This window comes from Podarcis melisellensis (genome assembly GCF_964234715.1).
Source record: "Podarcis melisellensis genome assembly, chromosome: 1".
Taxonomy (NCBI): domain Eukaryota; kingdom Metazoa; phylum Chordata; class Lepidosauria; order Squamata; family Lacertidae; genus Podarcis; species Podarcis melisellensis.
In genome coordinates, this window is record NC_138528.1 from 122,037,373 (window position 1) to 122,055,991 (window position 18,619).

General features: G+C 41.7%; 1 protein-coding gene across 1 annotated transcript in view; it reads right to left on the reverse strand.

Moving 5' to 3' along the window:
* DNAH7 (dynein axonemal heavy chain 7) overlaps nt 1–18,619 on the reverse strand; it is a 153,138-nt gene that overhangs the window by 99,754 nt on the left and 34,765 nt on the right. Inside the window, exons 13-20 of the mRNA XM_081886711.1 lie at nt 18,131–18,258; nt 16,908–16,986; nt 16,093–16,317; nt 14,747–14,893; nt 12,884–13,569; nt 10,965–11,151; nt 3,322–3,515; nt 802–1,000 (exon numbers count right to left, since the gene is read on the reverse strand). Coding sequence (XP_081742837.1) covers nt 802–1,000; nt 3,322–3,515; nt 10,965–11,151; nt 12,884–13,569; nt 14,747–14,893; nt 16,093–16,317; nt 16,908–16,986; nt 18,131–18,258 — 1,845 coding nt within the window. The remainder of the gene's footprint in view (nt 1–801; nt 1,001–3,321; nt 3,516–10,964; nt 11,152–12,883; nt 13,570–14,746; nt 14,894–16,092; nt 16,318–16,907; nt 16,987–18,130; nt 18,259–18,619) is intronic.

The window sequence follows — 18,619 nt, forward strand, 5'->3', positions numbered from 1 at the left end:
CTACAGATGAAAGAGATGAACCCCTGGCTAAGATCAGGGGTTATTCAGTCTGTTGAATGTTCTTTTTTGCTTTTTAAAAAAAATAAAATTACAAAGTAATAAACATAAACAAATAAGAATAAAAATGTGCACCCCACCACCGAGACCATTCCATTGTAACTATCCAACCCCCCAAAATTTCAACACCTCTTGCGATGGTTTGACCCCTTTCCATTTTAACAGTACAAATTCTACAAACACCCTCCATATCCCCTCAAAATCATTTCTCCCGCATATTCCCCATCTTACCTTAATGGCACGTGTTAATTTATCGTTAATAGCTATATCCCACACCTCTTTATACCATTCTTCCATTTTGTTTTCTGCTTGCCCCTTCCACTTCCTAGCTCTAATAATTCGAGTCAATAAATTTGTAAGCAACTCCTTCACAGCCTGCAAAACTTCCACCCCCATCGTAAATTGATAACAATGCTACCTCTGGACTTTCGGTCAGCTTTAACCCAGTGATTTCTGTTATCTCTTTAAACACCCTTTGCCCCCAAAATTGTACATATTTACACCCCCACCACATGTGAACATAATTCTCTGTTTCCTGGCATCCCCTCCAACATAACACCAAATATTTCTTGTTTATTTGATTTAATCTGACTAGTTAACACTCCTTTTTTGCTTTTATTGTTTTTATTTATTAAATTTATACATCTCCCTTCACTTGGTTAAACTGGAATGTTAATCCCTGCCCTTATTGTAGTTTAGCTTTATCTATTTGTTTGGCGTTTACCCAAATGTGATATATGTTACCTTGTGGATGGAGTTGACCATTGCTGTTTCCAGTTCAACTAGCCATTTTTCCACTTGACCTCTAGCTTTAGCAGTTGATATTGTGTTAATGAGGGCTATGACTTCTCCTTCGCTGCTTTTCATGTGCGTGATATCCAAGACTTCGGTAAACTCCACACTAGCAATTCCTTCAAAGCACTTTTTCAAGTGAGGCTTCACCCTGCAGAAATAAGAAAGAGGGGAATTAAGAAACAAACAGTGCGTTAAGCAACAAGTTATGACGCCTTCAAAGAACAAGTTGTTTGTGTGTTGTATATTTAGATTAATAGCATCACACTATCTCAATGAGTCAGAGCAGTTTCTTCTATCCACAGAGAGCATTTTTCATCCCCATTTATCAGTCTCACAAACAATACACTCTGCATATTAAATACTGTACCATTTGCTGTAAATTCTCTCTGAAACATGTTGAACATGGAAATAAGCATCTACTGGAACAGTCCTAGAAAATTTCCAGCAAATAGCTAGAATGTACCAGGAATAGTAGGTAACTTCGAAAAATCTACCTTGCTGCCTAACACATAAAATTATTTCGTGCATTTTTCATTTCACATTTTTTGGTGTGTGTGTGTGGAGAGGTGTTGTGCTTAAGTGTTCTGTAAGTACATCTGGAACAGTTTCCAGCAAGCATTAAGACAGCCACCCAATGTTATTTTACCACTGTGATCAATAACCATCCTTCTGACCCATTTGTCAGACAGCTATTTGTGCCGAGGGCCTGATTGCTTCACACCATCAGTCTTCTACAGACTTTCAACCTGTACAAGGATCAAGAGTCTTCTGTTAGCTCTGCCCACTTCCTATAAATAGGGACAGAGAAACTTTTTCAGAACATTCCTTTTGTGGACAACCTTCCAATAGCCATGTGCAAGAGGTGGCCGTGGCCAGCAGAAAAAGAGAGAGGAGCTACATTCCAGCCACAAAACAATGCCATCTATACAATGGTACCTCGGGTTACAGACGCGTCAGGTTACAGACTCCGTTAATCCAGAAATAGTACCTCGGGTTAAGAACTTTGCTTCAGGATGAGAACAGAAATTGCACGGTGGCAGCAGGAGGTCCCATTAGCTAAAGTGGTACTTCAGGTTAAGAACAGACCTCCAGAATGAATTAAGTTCTTAACCCAAGGTACCACTGTATACACACCTCTAACCACGTATTATCAGAATTAGAGGACACATAGCAGCATTCAAGGACAGTGCAGAAAAGAGCTGGTGAGACATGTGAGCTGAAGAATGGGCAAAGCCAATGGGCAGTGGCTCAGTGTGCCTTCCATCAGCTTCGGACGCCCCTATCTGGTCAGGGATAGGCTAACTACTGTTGTCTATGTTCTTGTAACCTCAAGGTTAGATTACTGCAATGTGTTATACATAGAGTTGCCTCTGAAGATTCAGAAACTTCAGCTAGTGCAGAGTTCAGTGGCCAGCTTGCTCACCGCAGCAAGACGGTTTGAGCATATTACTTTGCTTCAGGATTAGAATAGAAATCGTGCTCCGGCGGCACGGCAGCAGCAGGAGCCCCATTAGCTAAAGTGGTGCTTCAGGTTAAGAACGGACCTCCAGAATGAATTAAGTTCTTAACCCGAGGTACCACTGTATTATGTATTTTGATGTTTTTATGTCTTGATTTTATTCTGTGAACCACCCTGAGACCCCCAGATACAAGGCGGTATGTAAATTCAATAGAAAGAAAGAAAGAAAGAAAGAAAGAAAGAAAGAAAGAAAGAAAGAAAGAAAGATCTGGAGAGATGCTTCTGGCCCCCCCAGGGGGGCTAAAATGCCCCCCATCCATCCTGCAGCATACCTGCTCCCCCTCATGGCTGCATGTTTGACTTCACATTTACAATAGAACCTCCACACACGAGAGTCCAAGTTCTAAATCCATGGAATCTCATCTGCAAAATCTAGGGTGCAGAGCATCTATATTTGTGCCTAGGGCAGTGCATGATCACACACACAATCCCAATTGTAAACTGGGATTGGACCCATTCCAACCCACTCTGGATCCAAATGCAGATCGTGATCCAAAGTGTAGAAATCTACAGATATCCCATGGACTTGCTCCGCTCGCACCCTGCCTCAGTTTGCCTCCCCCCCCCCCCCAAGGGATCACGTATCTTGTTTCCCTGGAGGGATGATAGAGAAGGATGTGAGAGTTTATGGAGAAAGTAGCCCATTGTACAAAGCTGAAATTTACATTTGTTGCTCTTTCCACTTTTGCCTGACTCATCAGTGACATGTGGACCCCAGAAGCTTGCCCCAGAAGGAAGTGTGGCCCTCAGTTGGAAAAAGGTTTCCTACCCCTGTTGTGAAGGGGACACAGGAAACAAAGTAGTGAAAAATAAAGTCAGGGTTACAACAGGAGGGATGGCAACGTTTTCAATATATAATAAACAGGTGTCTATGTGTTCACTGTTGCCTCATAGCATGTGAAAGCTTCATTAAGGTGAATTACGGCTGCGTATCAACCAATACTATATACCGTGTCGGGTCTTTGGTCTCTGAGAGAATCTCCAGCAACTCATCATTGGATAAGAAGAAGAATCTGGGGAAGAAGAGGCGCTTCTTTTCTAAATACTCATTCAGCCCCTTCAGAATCAGTTCTAGGAACTCGTTGCATTTCTTCAGTTTTTCCAGCATCTTGTCTATCATCACTACCGTCAGAACATGCTTGTCCTGAAGAAAGGAAGAAAGGATTACGAAAATCAGCACCATCTTAATCTAAAGGCCAGTTGTTGTTGTTGTGTTAGGGACTCAGTTGCTAGAAAAGAAGGAGCGACGAAGCTGTGAGCAGCTAAGTGTTGCTGGACTCCAACTCCCATCAGCCCCAGGTAGTGCGGCCAATGGAATGGGACTCTGGGAGCAGTAGTCCAACAAGATATGGAGGGTCACTGTTTTCTCATCTCTGCTCTAGAAGGTGAAAGGCCCAGAGGTGAGAGGAATTGGCTCCGTTTTCCTCTGTACAGTGGTGCCTCGCTAGACGAAATTAATCCGTTCCGTGATTCTCTTCGTCTAGCGGTTTTTTCGTCTTGCGAAGCAAGCCCATTGACAGCTTAGCGGATTAGTGCTAGAGCTGTCAAGCGGCTTCCAGCGATCAGCTGTTAAGTGGCTTATCAGCGGAACAGCTGATAAGCGGCTTAGCGGCTTAGGAAAAGGGCAAAAAAAGCAAAAAAAAAAAAACGCCGGGGGACGCAAGATTTTTTCGTCTTGTGAAGCAACTCCATAGGGAAATTCATTTTGCGAAGTGCCTCCAAAACGGAAAAACCCTTTCGTCTAGCGGGTTTTTCGTCTTGCGAGGCGCTCGTCTTGCGGGGCACCACTGTATATTTTTGACAATGAATTATCTTTGATCATGCGCATTTTTGATAATGAATCATGTACATTTTTGATAATGAATCATCTTTGAAAGTTCCCTTGATCCTTCTGTGGCAGTGACATGTCATTTCATGTCATTTCACTTTTCACTTTTAGTTTGTATACCGCCTTTCTGTATTACTATGTAATGGTTCTAGGGGTTGCTCGTGCGTAAGTTGTCACCACTCCTGGCTAGGTTACCTGGTTGAACCCTTTCTGTCTGGACAGCCTCTCACCCGTGGCTGTCTCAGTCGCTGGCAGAATCCGTCAGTGGGCGTTTCTTGAACTTCTTCCAGCAAAGAAGTTCTTTGACTCCAAGTCTCCTCCTACTCTCCCTGCGCGGAAGTCTTCTGCGCAGGGAGGGTGTGGGCAGCGGAGTACCCGTGCTCTCCCCGCTGGTCTCCAGCGAGGAGTCCTGGAGCCTCCTCTCCGATTCCCCCATCTGCCACCCTTCTCCACTGGTGTTACGCTGATTTCCTTCCCCAGCAGATGGGCTGCCTCTCTCCCTACTGGGACCCTCTCCAGCATCCTTCTGGAGCCTTCCGTCCGCCTCTGGCTCCGATGGCAGTTCCCTGACATACTACTACAGTTGTACCTTGGATCTCAAACACATTGGCTACCGAACAAATCAGCTCCAGAACGAAACGAAACCCGGAAGTGAGTGTTCTGGTTTTCGAACGTTCTTTTGGAAGCTGAACATCCGACGGTGCTTCTGTGGCTTCTGATTGGCTGCAGGAGTTTCCTGCAGCCAATCAGAAGCCACGCTTTGGTTTTCGAACATTTTTGAAGTCGAACGGACTTCCGGAACAGATTCCGTTCAATTTCCAAGGTACGACTGTCTACACAAGGCGGAAGAAACACCTAATTACAAAAAAAGCAATAAAAGCATAACTTTAAAACAATCAACATATATCAAATAAAGCAGCATTCAATAATCCTTTAGAAACTAAAAGTAAGCAGTAAAATTAAATGTCAGCAAATAATAATTAAACAATTTACACTTAACAATTACAATAAAGAATTATTAAAGTATAATCAATAAAAATAATGGCATGTCACAATGCATAATATACCACAAAACTTATAAAACCATGTAAATGGATCAAATTAAGAAGCAAGGACACACAAATTTAAAAATAATTATTAAAAAAATCACTGAACTCCTCTTCTCTCTTCTCAACTGCTTCTGAATTTCACACCTCCTGGCCAACGCGTCCTGCCTATTCTACTTTTCAGTTGTGGCTTTGCTGATATTTTTGCTGTTAGCTTTCTCATTGGTTGTTCTTTTTTTAACTTTTTAAAATATCCTGTACTTGTTTGCCACTTTGACTCGTTCAGTCTCGAGCTGGGATGGTGCAATATAAATGTTCTCAATAAATAAACAAAGGAATAAACAGATGTGTAAATATTCACTGAGCCTTCTCAACATAGTTTTTATTTCAACACTGTACAGTATCTGACAGCTGGCATGTATATAGCCAATATTTGAGAGCATCCGATAGGTTACCAGCCGGAATCTTGACAGCTGACTTATAACTAACTCTGGCATGCAGTAACATTAGAGAAAGGGATGCAACCTGATGGAAAACCACGGCTAATACAACAGGAAAAGGGAACGGAAGTGATGGAATTGGGTGCAAATTAAGGAATGCATAATAAGAAAAGGACTGTGGAATATTATTTTAATATATGTAGAGAGACTCTTGTGTGAACATAGATTGTAAGATTTACAGTTGTTTAATATGGAGGAATGGTTGTTGAAGTTATCGGAGATAAAGTTGGTATGTTTGATTAGAGAAAAACTATTGCTCATATTTATCAGTAACAGTAATTAGAGAAGCCCTTTGGGACTTCTTGTGTGAAAAGGAAAACGAATTAATCAGGCACATTTGGGTTGGAGGATTGGGGAAATATTGCTTAACAGTAAGTAGATCAGTTGGATGTCATTTTAGAATGAATATTTTGAGTAATTTCTTTTACTTTTGCAACTGACAGACAAATAATCAGAAGTCCTATTGTTTTCCCTCTTTTTCCTGTCTTTTTTCCTACTATTTTTTGGCTTTCCTTTGGTATTTTCTTTTCTCTCTCTCACTCTGTTTTTGTTTTTATTTAGATTAGTTTCTTTTATCTTATTGTATTATGAAAAGGCTTTAACAAAATCTTATTTTTTTAAAAAAGAAACAGGCATGCGACCTTTAACAAATGAATTTACTAATGAATCGCTTTTTTTAAAAAAAAATCATTTACTAAATTAAGCAACACTTTTAAAAAAAAAGAAATAAAGTGAATTGTTTTTAACATATCTTAACAAACATCATATGAGAGGAAGCATTTAAGATCAGGCACCCACGCTTCAGTTTTACAGAGGAGAGAAGGCATCTGTAGATTTAATTATTAATTACTCGGTTTATTTATTAAAACTCATTTGAGTAAGGGTTAGTATTTGACAAGCTCCAATAACTGAAGCAATCAGTATCTGACAGCTACTAACAGCTGGCCTTCGCCAGCAATTAATATTGGACCGTATCTGTTCCACTATTTCCAACAGAATTTAGTAAATGTGGGTTTTAACTGTTTACCTTTCCTCTAAAACGGAGATAATGAAATTTGAGGTCAAGTGCCATGGAATAGCTCAGTTGGTAGAGCATGAGACGCTTAATCTGAGAAACACGGGTGTGTACCCCATGTTCAACAATAGATTCACACACAGCAGGAGGTTAGACTAGATGAGATTTTGATCCCTTCCAATTCTAAAATTCCATATTTCTATGATATACTGCCATCAAGTTTTAAAAATTTGAAATCCGGGCGGATTTTGAAATGTTGCAGAATTCCCTTTTGCTTCTTGCTGACTGCTCTACTACATTGGAGGTCAATGGGCATACAAAGATATGTGCATGTTCTATTTGGGCTGGTTTTCAACATTGTGATACCATCACCAGCTAACCATCACAATATACTGATATATCACAATGTCTGAAATAAGGATGGAGCTAAGGATGGAGCTATGTAGAGGCCTTGGCTGGCTTCACAGTTTTTCCCCGCGCTGTGATTTTCGAATAGCGTACACACATCATGATTCACAATATATTGCCAGGTCAAAGGTTATGAAACCGATATCATAATATGGCCTTGGATACGGTTTTGGATGATATATCACCCATCTCTAGTTCTAGTATGGCAAAATTTGTATACGGTGGAGCTTCAGGTAACGTCGCCTCCGACTTACGACACCCTCGGGTTGCAACTGGCGCAAACCCGGAAGAATCAGAATGGGTTACTTCTGGGATCGTGCCGTTCGCGTACGCGCAGGAGCGCTAAATCGCACCACACATGCGCAGAAGCGATGATTTGAGTTGTGTCGTTTTCAGGTTGCGGCAGGGCCTCTGGAACAGATCCCCACCGTAACCCGAGAGCCAGTGTGGTATAGTGGTTAAAAGAAGTGGTCCCGTTATCTGGTGAACCGGGTTCGATTCCCCGCTCCCCCACCTGCAGCTGCTGTGTGACCTTGGGCTAGTCACACTTCTCTGAAGTCTCTCAGCCTCACTCACCTCACAGAGTGTTTGTTGTGGGGGGCGGAAGGGAAAGGAGATTGTTAGCAGCTTTAAGACTCTTTAAGGGGAGTGAAAGGCAGGGTATCAAGTCCAAACTCCCTTCCCTTCCCGAGGTTCCACTGTATATATTTTTCCATTTTAATGGACGGGGCAGGAAGTTGCTGCAGTTACCTGATTCCCTTAAGGGTCATCGGGATGAAAATATTTAATACTCAGCTACGGACCCGTTCTTCATCAATTAGAATAAGAAGACAACTGGAATAAGAAGATTTAACATACAGAGATAGTGTTGTGTTTGGTTTCCTCCAGCCAGTGTCAGCTTCTTCCAACCACTGAGCCTCTCTCATTTTCCCCTCTCTGCATGATACGGATCCTGCAGTCAGAAACCCTGTGTGGTCTAGACAGCTGCTTCCCTTTCGCAACTTGAACTTAACATGCTTAAACGCTTATTTTGTGCCCATAATTAAGACAATGACTGTATTTTGGGTTTTTAAATTGTGATTTTATGTTGCATCTGCCCTGAGACCTGCAGGTATAAGGCAATATACAAATATAATAAATGAAAATAATAAAATAAGCTTTGGGTAATCTTTCCTCTCCTGTCCCCCAGATGCTTTCTATGCCCTTTCACCCTCAGCCCAGAGGAAAATGTTCTGATTGACGCCACATGAGCACCCTCAAGCGGTAGCTGCAATAAATGTACATTTTAGCACAGGCTTCAGCCACCCATTTTCATGATTTCCTCTGGCTGTTTTTCACAGCTCAACTGTGATGGAACATCAGGAATAAACAAGGCAGTTATGGATCAAGATTTTACAGAGAAGTGATGCTATTTGTGGGGGGTGGGGGAAATAAAACTATACTGCGGCTAAGCCAGGGCATGGAAAAAGAATCTCTGGTCTGTTATTATGCCAAATTCCATATCCGAAGATATTTTAACTTCCATTTCTCTTCCCACGTTGATAAAGATCACGCCTTTATTCGATTCGTTTAATCAAAAGCCAGGACGAAATCAAAAGAGCAATTTCGTCCTCATTGCACTGAGCCACACAGATAAAGCCTATTCAAATCTGGGGTAAAACACAGGGCAATGGGGATTTTTACAGTTTCTCGCAGCAATTATAAAACACAACAGCAAGTCAGAAAATCAACGCGCAGGCTTAAATTTAGTTTACAATGATAGGGGATTTTTGTTCACAACTATAAAACCCAGTTGCTAATCCTAGACACACACTGCCACCTTCTGGGGAAAGGATCCTGAGTTAATGCGCATGGAAATGGAATGGCAGAATGAGCTACCAGACGGTTCCTCGTAAGCACCGAGCTCTATTTTCAGTCGTCAAATAATTTTTATGAAGTTTTTATAATTGCATTGCAACAAAGTTAAGAAAAACAGGGAAATGAAATGAAAATATCACAGAGAACAGAGGATCTTTGTTGTCCCTTTCCAATTCTATGATTCTATGGCTCTATCTACAATCTCTCTCTCTCTCTCTCTCTCTCTCTCTCTCTCTCTCTCTCTCTCTCTCACACACACACACACACACACACACACACACACTTCAAGATCAGCATGATGATGCTTTGTAATAAGGCAGGAATACCAAGACTTGCACACAGAACTTTTACATTCGAACGACAAAGGAGCAGATGACATTTTGAATGCCACGTTTTTACGATATGCAAATCCAAACCGTTGCATGGTTAGGCTCCACTTGCCTAGTGCCAATTAAGTGTGCACAGGGCTGCAGCCTAAGGGCCTGATCCCACTGAGTTCCCTGTGGTTTATCCTCTAATAAGGACAGAATAGGCATTATACGGGTCATTGGGCTACTGTGACTGCTTTGCTCTGTTCCTTATAACATCTAGTTTAACAAACGCATTACGGGACTTTGCATTGCCTATGCTCCACCCCCACCCCACCCCCAATGGCTGCTGACAGCTGGAACGACACTATTTCACATATAGTGTTGAAGTAGACATTAATGGGAAGAGGGGGTGAAAGAGACATGGAGCAGGGGCAGCTCAGTGTCTCCCACAATGCCTAGTGTGCACAGGATTGCAGCATTATTATTATTATTATTATTATTATTATTATTATTATTATTATTATTATTATTATTATTACCACGCACATCTGGCTGGGTTTCCCCAGCCACTCTGGGTGGCTCCCAACAGAATATTAAAAATACAAATAAAACATCAAACATTAAAAACTTCCCTAAATAGGACTGCTTTCAGGTGTCTTCTAAAAGTCAGATGGTTCTTTATTTCCTTGACATTTGATGGGAGGGCGTTCCACAGGGCGGGTGCCACTACCGAGAAGGCCCTCTGCCTGGTTCCCTGTAACCTCACTTCTTGCAGTGAGGGAACTGCCAGAAGGCCCTCTGAGCTGGACTTCAGTGTCTGGGCTGAACGATGGGGGTGAAGAGACTCCTTACTTGCAGGCTTATTCAGAAGTAAGTTCCACTAAGTTCACTGTGCTTCCCAGCAATGTATTCCAGAACTGCAATTTAAGTCCTGCTGAAGTTATTGGGACTTACTTCTGAGCAAGCATACTGAGGACCAGATATACAGTTGCAGCCGAAACCGCATGTACAGTGGTACCTTGGGTTAAGTACTTAATTCGTTCTGGAGGTCCGTTCTTAACCTGAAATTGTTCTTAACCTGAAGCACCACTTTAGCTAATGAGGCCTCCTGCTGCCACCGTAGCACAATTTCTGTTCTTATCCTGAAGCAAAGTTCTTAACCCGAGGTAGTATTTCTGGGTTAGCGGAGTCTGTAACCTGAAGCGTATGTAACCTGAGGCGTATGTAACCTGAAGCATATGTAACCCGAGGTACCACTGTAATTCAAAGTAACCCCGCTTGAAATTGACGCTACTTAGTAAACATCAGAGTAAGTTCAAGACACTGAGTTACCATTCACAATTATAACATCTTTCATTCCTACAATTACATGCATTCTGTTAGAATCTTCCTAATATTCCTTCAAGTTAACAATGGTTAGTTTCCAACAGGATAGCTTTCAGCATGTGCAATTTAGTTTAGGACAGATTTTATTTCTGAATTGATTTTAAGCAGTATTTTTGAGCTTAGTAAGACAAGCCACAATTCCCTTTTTGTTACCATCAGTATTTCTTTTCTGATTTCTAGATCATATGGGTGGATCATAGACCACATTATGTATGCTGTTTCAAAAACAGAACAAATGTTACCTGGATGGCACATTTCATGATGTCCTTCCATGTTTTGTCCACAGAGGTGAATCGCCTCCCTTCTTCAGGCATCTGAGCCATAATGTCAGGAGAACTGAAAATTGGCTCCAGATACAACCAAGTGGCCTGAACTTTGAGCCATTCATCCAGGATCTCCTGCACCAGCAAAAGTTTTGCTTCCCATTCCCTGCAAAGCAGAACACACAGAGTTTTAGAACCTTGCTTACAGAAGCAACCTTTCTCTTGGGATGAATGCCCAACAAGGTGCATAGTAAGTCTAAAAACTTCATACACCTGTAGAACTGGGAGTAAGGAAAAAATGCTAGCTCCGATGTAGTTCTCTCTCATGGTTTCACAAAGGAAAGCCGTTCCAGAGCCTGTGCTCACCCAACAACACAATGGTTCATGCCCTGTTCCCTTTCCCATCCTAGTCTCTGTTGGTTGGGGAGTCCATACTATGCAGTGAAATGCAAATTCTGTACCAAAAAGTCTCAGGCTATTAATGTTGAGCATAAAAGGTGTAACTAATTTTCAATAAAAATTGTTGTTGTTGTTGTTGTTGTTAGTGTTATTATTACCCTGCCCATCTGGCTGGGTTTCCCCAGCCACTCTGGGCAGCCCCCAACATAATATTAAAAACAAGATAAAACATCTGACATTAAAAACTTCCCTAAACAGGGCTGCCTTCAGATGTCTTCTAAAAGTCAAGTGGTTGTGTATTTCCTTGACCTGCGCCTCCATGGACAGCTGTGAGTCCAAAATGACTCCCAGGCTGTGCACCTGGTCCTTCAGGGGCACAGTTACCCCATTCAGCACCAGGGAGTCCACCACACCCGCCTGTAACCCAAAAACAGTACTTCTGTATTGTCAGGATTCAACCTCAATCTTTTTGCCACCATCCATCCTCCAACCGCCTCCAGACACTCACACAGGACCTTCACCGCCTTCACTGGTTCTGATTTAAAAGAGAGGTAGAGCTGAGTATCATCTGCATACTAATGAACACCCAGCCATGATGATGGTTGCATACACAGACTGGGGGTTTTTTTGTATCTCAGTACCTACTGCATTAAGGTGTTTTTTTTTTAAAAAAAAAAGACCAATTCTACTTTTTCTCTAGATTGATCAGTTTAATGCAGAGGAGGAGGCATATGGGGGAGAGGATGGAACCCTGAGGCACCCCACAAGTGAGAGCCCAGGGGTCTGAACACTCATCCCCCAACACCACTTTCTGGACATGGCCCAGGAGGAAGGAGCAGAACCATTGTATAACAGTGCCCCCAGCTCCCAGCTCCTCTAGATGGTCCAGAAGGATTTCATGGTTGATGAAATCAAAATCCATAGACCTGTCCAATTTGCCTGCTTATTTAGTATCCACTCTTTGGGTTTTTGTAAAGGCAGGAGGAGAGTGACACAGGAGAAGCAGGAGTACATCTGTACAGAAACATAAAACCAATATGTATTATGTTTTCACTCACCATTTTACTTCACAGGGTTCCTGTGAGATTGCATGATGTAAGAATGGTAGGGCCCAAGTAGGGACTGGTGGGAAATTAAGCAGAGGGTGGGCTCTGGGAGCCGAACTCTCCCTCCACCATAATGCCTTCCCTCCAAAAAATGTTCTACCTACTTTCCCTCCCAGAGGAGGCTACTTCCAGTTTCAAAGGGAAAAAAAGAGAAATACCACAGGAGTTAAGAGGGACTGGAGTTTCCCTCTCTTCTCCAGCCTGCCCTGTACTTTAAACTACCTTCCTCCCACGTTGACTTTATATGAAATCAGCAATTTGCTTTTTCACAATGGTCTGCCACTCTCGCATGTTCTTTGAGCCACAAATAGCTTTAAATTATCTACACCACAAATCAAACAAGGCCACTTGTGCGCTATGTTATTGACGTCGTCCCCTTAGGAAAAATTTTACCTCATCTTCTTTTCGTAAGGTTTAATGAAAGGAGATCCTCTCATGGTCTGCGTTTTAACTATGTGGTCATCTAGCAACATCTGGATATCATCCACAGATGATAAAATGTGAGTCCCGGTTTCCCTGTAAGGAAGAAGAACAAATTCCATGGCATCCCATTCTGAAATCATTTTCACCATGGCCTTCTCGAGTGAATGCTCTTTGCTGGCTGTTTCACTGATGCCTTCAAATTTTTCCAAGAATGGCTCAAGGTGCATATCAATATATGAAGAGACAGTTGAATCTTCGGAGGGCTTCAGGGGGAACCCGGCTATTTCTGACATGGCCTCCCAATGCCGGTCTTGCAAGCCAGGGTTGCAAATCACTTGAATCAACGGAATATGCTCCTTAAATTCCTCCACTTTTGTCCTGACCCTCGTTGTTAGAAATAAGGCATTTGGGGAATCGTGGAAGGTTTTTTCCAGTTTGTACAATGCACGCCAGTAGTTTCCTGTATCCATCTCAACTGTATCTGGGTTCACCTTGGTGAATATTCCATCCATCCAGTTCCTGTATTTGGTGTTAAACTCTACTGCCATATCGTAAAGCCGAAGATACGGATTTAGGGTATCTTGGATTTTTTTACGTTGAGGATACTGAGATGCTAACCACCCATACGCCTCCTCTTCTGCATTAAACTGATCAATCTAGAGAAAAAGCAGAATTGGTTTTTTTTACAAAAGTAACATAACATAGGTCATATCTACACTACAACTTTTAGAGGGTGGAAGTCATACATATGATTTAAAAATCTACACAATGCAGTAGGTACTGAGATACCAAAAAACCCTGTTTGTGTATGCCATAATAATAATAATAATAATAATAATAATAATAATAATAATAATAATTTATTTATTTATTTATTTATTTATTTATAATCCGCCCATCTATCTGGGTTTCCCCAGCCACTCTGGGCAGCTCCCAACAGAACATTAAAAACACGATAAAAGATCAAACATTAAAAACTTCCCTAAAGAGGGCTGCTTTCAGATGTCTTCTAAAAGTCAGTTGTATATTTCCTTGACATCTGATGGGTTCTGCCCAGAGATGGAAAGAAGATGTAGTACCAACCAAGGAAAAGTGGCTAATTAAATTAATGGATTATGCCAAAATGGCAAGGTTAACAGATGTAAGAAGAAACCACGAAGAGGAGGGGTTTTTTAATTAAAGATTGGGGGAAATTTGTGGAATTATTTGAAAAACTCATGTATGCAAATAAGCTCATTAGCAGGATTAACGTAAAACAAGCTGTTGAACATATCATTTAGAGAAACTAAAGAATAAACTAAAGATGGGAAACTGCAGTATGGAAATTAAAATTAAAAAGAAACCACAAAAGGGGAGGGAAGGAAATCAAATATGTGTGTATTAGAAATGTATGTGATTTGTATTTTTGTCTGTAAATCTTTGAAAAACAAAAATGTATATATACAGTTGTACCTTGGTTGTTGACCGCTTTGGCACTTGTACGTTTTGGCTCCCGAACGCCGCAAACCTGGAAGTGAGTGTTCCGGTTTGCGAACATTTTGGAAGGTGAACATCCGACACAGCTTCTAACTGAGTGCAGGAAGCTCCTGCAGCCAATCGGAAGCCGCGCCTTGGTTTCTGAACATTTTTGGAAGTTTTGGCTACTCTGACTTCAACAAACCTGACATCATCTACATTGTCAGGTATATTGCAGGTAGCCGTGGATTCCCATAAACGACCTCGCAGGCAAAACGGGGAGCCCGCTTTTGCCAGAATTGAATCTGAGACCTTCTGTATGGTCTGTCATTGAACTAAGAGCTACCATCCTCTATGAAGACAAACCCAAAGCCTTACCTTATCAGCAGCTGCATCTAGCTTTGTATTCAACGCCTGGGCTTTTTTCAGGTACCGGTTGATTTCCTGAAGGTCCCCGTAAGAATAAAATTCTTCAACTTGCTTAGCATAACTCTCCAGCTCCTCGACAAATCTTTCACAGCGCATCTAATAAAAAGTTGCAGATATGAAACAGAGGCAGAGGCACGCATACACAGCATACAGTATTAGAATACGAGGGCAGAAGTTTATTTGTACATATTTAGTATGCGTTTTGTCACTGGGTTTGCACTGGGTTTCCCTGTTTAGGGAAGCTTTTAATGTTTGATGTATTACAGTATTTTAATATTTTTTGGGAAGCCGCCCAAAGTGGCTGGGGAAGCCCAGCCAGATGGGCGGGGTATAAATAAATTATTATTATTATTATTATTATTATTATTATTATTATTATTATTATTATTATTATAAATAAAAAATACAGAAGATCAGTACTGTAATACAAGTGAGAGCCAAGGTTCTCAGCCCTCCCAAACTCAGCCCTCCAGATGTTTTGGGACTACATTTCCCATCATCCCTGACCACTGGTCCTGTTAGTTAGGGATGATGGGAGTTGTAGTCCCAAAACATCTGGAGGGCCAAGTTTGGGGATGCCTGCTTCAAAGCAATTAATTTAACTATTTCCCATGGAACTATTACACATAAAACCTTTAGGACTATGACTTATATTTTAAAAGGTAGGCCGGGATGCTTTGTGAGCTAACAAGTTAAGGCCCCAACCCAGCTGTAGAAGCACAGAACCACAGAAATGTGGAGTTGGAAGGGACCCCAAGGGTCATCTAGTCCAACTCCTCGCAATGCAGGAATCTCAATGAAATCATCCATGGCAGATGGCCATCCAACCTCTGCTTAAAAACCTCCAAGGAAGGGCAAATGTTTCTGTATATCATCCCCATTTGCTGGGATTTTGGTAGGTCAATTATACTACTAAAAGGAATAAAGCCCAAATTGGTACTTGCCTTGAGCAAGTTAACTGATATCCACTTGCTTTAAAATTAGCACTATCAACACAGCAATCCAAAGTATTATCCCAGTAAACCAAGTACAGTGGTACCTCAGGTTACAGACACTTCAGGTTACATATGCTTCAGGTTACAGACTCTGCTAACCCAGAAATAGTACCTCGGGTTAAGAACTTTACCTCAGGATGAGAACAGAAATCATGCGGCGGAGGGAGCGGGAGGCCCCATTAGCTAAAGTGGTACCTCAGGCTAAGAACAGTTTCAGGTTAAGAACGGACCTCCAGAACGAATTATGTTCTTAACCCAAGGTACCACTGTACCTTTAAAAAAGAAGAACTGAACGCTTACTTTAAGCCCTTCTTGAAATTGTTCTGTTTTCTCCTTAATGATCTTTCTGTGTTCTTCAAAAATCTCTCCCATTCGCCCATACCACTGAAAGACACTGTTGTTCAGTCGAATATCTACTGGCGAAAGATTTGTACACTCTATCAGGAATGCAAGGCAGTTTTTAGAGTCAATTAATCTCTGCTCCATCTCCAGCATGTCAACTGTTTCCACTTTCTCAATATAAGCCTAGTGGGGAAAGAAACAACAACTGATTCATACTCTTGGTGGCAAACACGTTTTAGCACTCTTTCAACCTGAAAAAAAAATCATTTACAATGGTACCTCGGGTTACAGATGCTTCAGGTTACAGACTCTGCTAACCCAGAAATAGTACCTTGGGTTAAGTACTTTGCTTCAGGATGAGAACAGAAATCGCGTGGCAGCAGTGGGAGGCCCCATTAGCTAAAGTGGTACCTCAGGTTAAGAGCAGTTTCAGGTTAAGAACGAATTAAGTTCTTAACCCGAGGTACCACTGTATTGCATTTTAACGGACCACTAGTATTTATTCATTTATTTATTTTTAAACATAAAGTACAGCCACACTCTAAGACAGAATTAGGTTTGCTTAGATATGGCGAAAGGAATTCCGAATAGAGTCATTAAAGTGTGCTTTATAAAAATTTGTTAAGCCAAAAAGGAAAGAAACCTTGGGGGGAGGGGTCACTTGTCCTGGGCGGTACTTTTGCATAGCCTGTGTGGATTCTTAGAATTGAGATAACCTTTTGTTTTAAGTTTTTTTTAAGTAAATTTATTTCCTTGCAAAAAGAAATGCATACCTTAAATTCCATTAGTTCGTGTGTATTTGATGGTGTGGAAAGGGCCTTCTCTGCTATCTTTTCAAACTCTTCACACAGCCTGAAGTTGGAAAAGCAAATTAGATAGATGGGTAGATAGACAGAAACATACATGCAACAGATTTGAGAAAGCCATCCTTTTCACATTCCAGTGACGCAGTGCCTTTCGGTCTCAGAGGTGAGTAGACTCCAGGCTTCCTAGAACTCCATTATCCACCACCCAGAATCCTCCGGGAAAATAATCTCTCAAAGGACCTGTTGATGGCATTTTACCATTGCACTGTTGAGAGTGTATTTGTTATATACTGAAGTTCTCACACTGGGCCAGCAGGGGGATACTGTAGGTAGTTTTCACTCAGGTCCATGTCAGTTATTTTAGGTGGGAAACCCTGGGTTGTTGTTGCTACAATGTTGACAGCTGGCTGCCTATAAAAGCAGGCCGGCTGAGCTGTTTGCTGTTCAGTTTCTATTCCAGCTTACAAAATAAAGAGCTGCTTTGGAGAAATCGCTCTGTCGTCTGCCATGTCTACCCACTATTTAACAGTATTAACTTATGGTCTGTGTGTGTGGTTTGGGAGCTGCACGGTCAGGGAATAAAACAATGCTGTCCAAGGTTGTAAAGACTGTGGAGAGAATAATTGGGTACACTCTTCCCACCTTGGATCAAATCTATGCTTCCAGGTGCCATAAGAAAGCTGCAGAGATAGTATAGGATAGTGCGCACCCCGGAAATGATCTCTTTCAGCTTCTGCCTTCTGGAAGAAGGTACAGCGTTGTAAATGCATCAGAACTGAGGAGCCTCAGGCTCAGGGCTATATGTGACCATTCCATCTTCTCCTGCATGGTCCAACTCTCTACAACTCTATGATTTTTGCCCAGCTGGGATGCATCCTTGAACTCCGATGATGCCACTTTGCTGAGGAGCAAAAACCTCAGATTTTTGCATGGCTGCCATGTAGCTAATTGCACAAAGGAAAGGGTTACATCCATTGACCCACCCACCTTTCCCTCTGGCCACATCCACCACTGGCCCACAGACCTGGAAGGCTGGGAAAAGGTTGCCCAAACTTATACTGGGTACACCTTTTCACGTGGTTACAGATCCAGATCCAGATCCTAAACTGTTACAAATTAGGTGCCCCCCTATTAGACTTGGATCAGGGCCACCGTCGTTTGTACTTTTAAAAAAAAGATATTACTCTTACCTCGTATTCAGATCCTGATGGTCTTTGAACATTTTGGCAATGATTTTGGAACAAATAGCATCAGCTCGTTTTGTCAGCGTTCTAATCAGTTCATCACAGTGCAACTCAAACATTCCGAGACGAATAACCTGCAGCACAAATACGAGTGAGAAATTTGTTGATCACAGAAAGCAATAATCCCCCCCCCCAAAAAAAAATTACAGTTATCGCTCAATTTTAATTGCTCGGACTATATATATATATTTTTTTGCCCCTTGCGTTGTTTCTTGATAGGTTTGGCAGTTCTGTGCAAAGGATCGGGCCGTATCGTATGGTCCCCGTTCCCAGTAAAGCAACAGTTTTCTCTTCTGCGGCACAACTCTGCCTGCCCTCTCTCTGACGCTGCCTGCTTGTGGAATTTAGCATTACAGCTAAACTTTTCTAAATTAAAAAAAAAGTTATAATAATCCTGCTGATCATTTGCATTTTTTCTTTCTTTAAAAAGGTAAA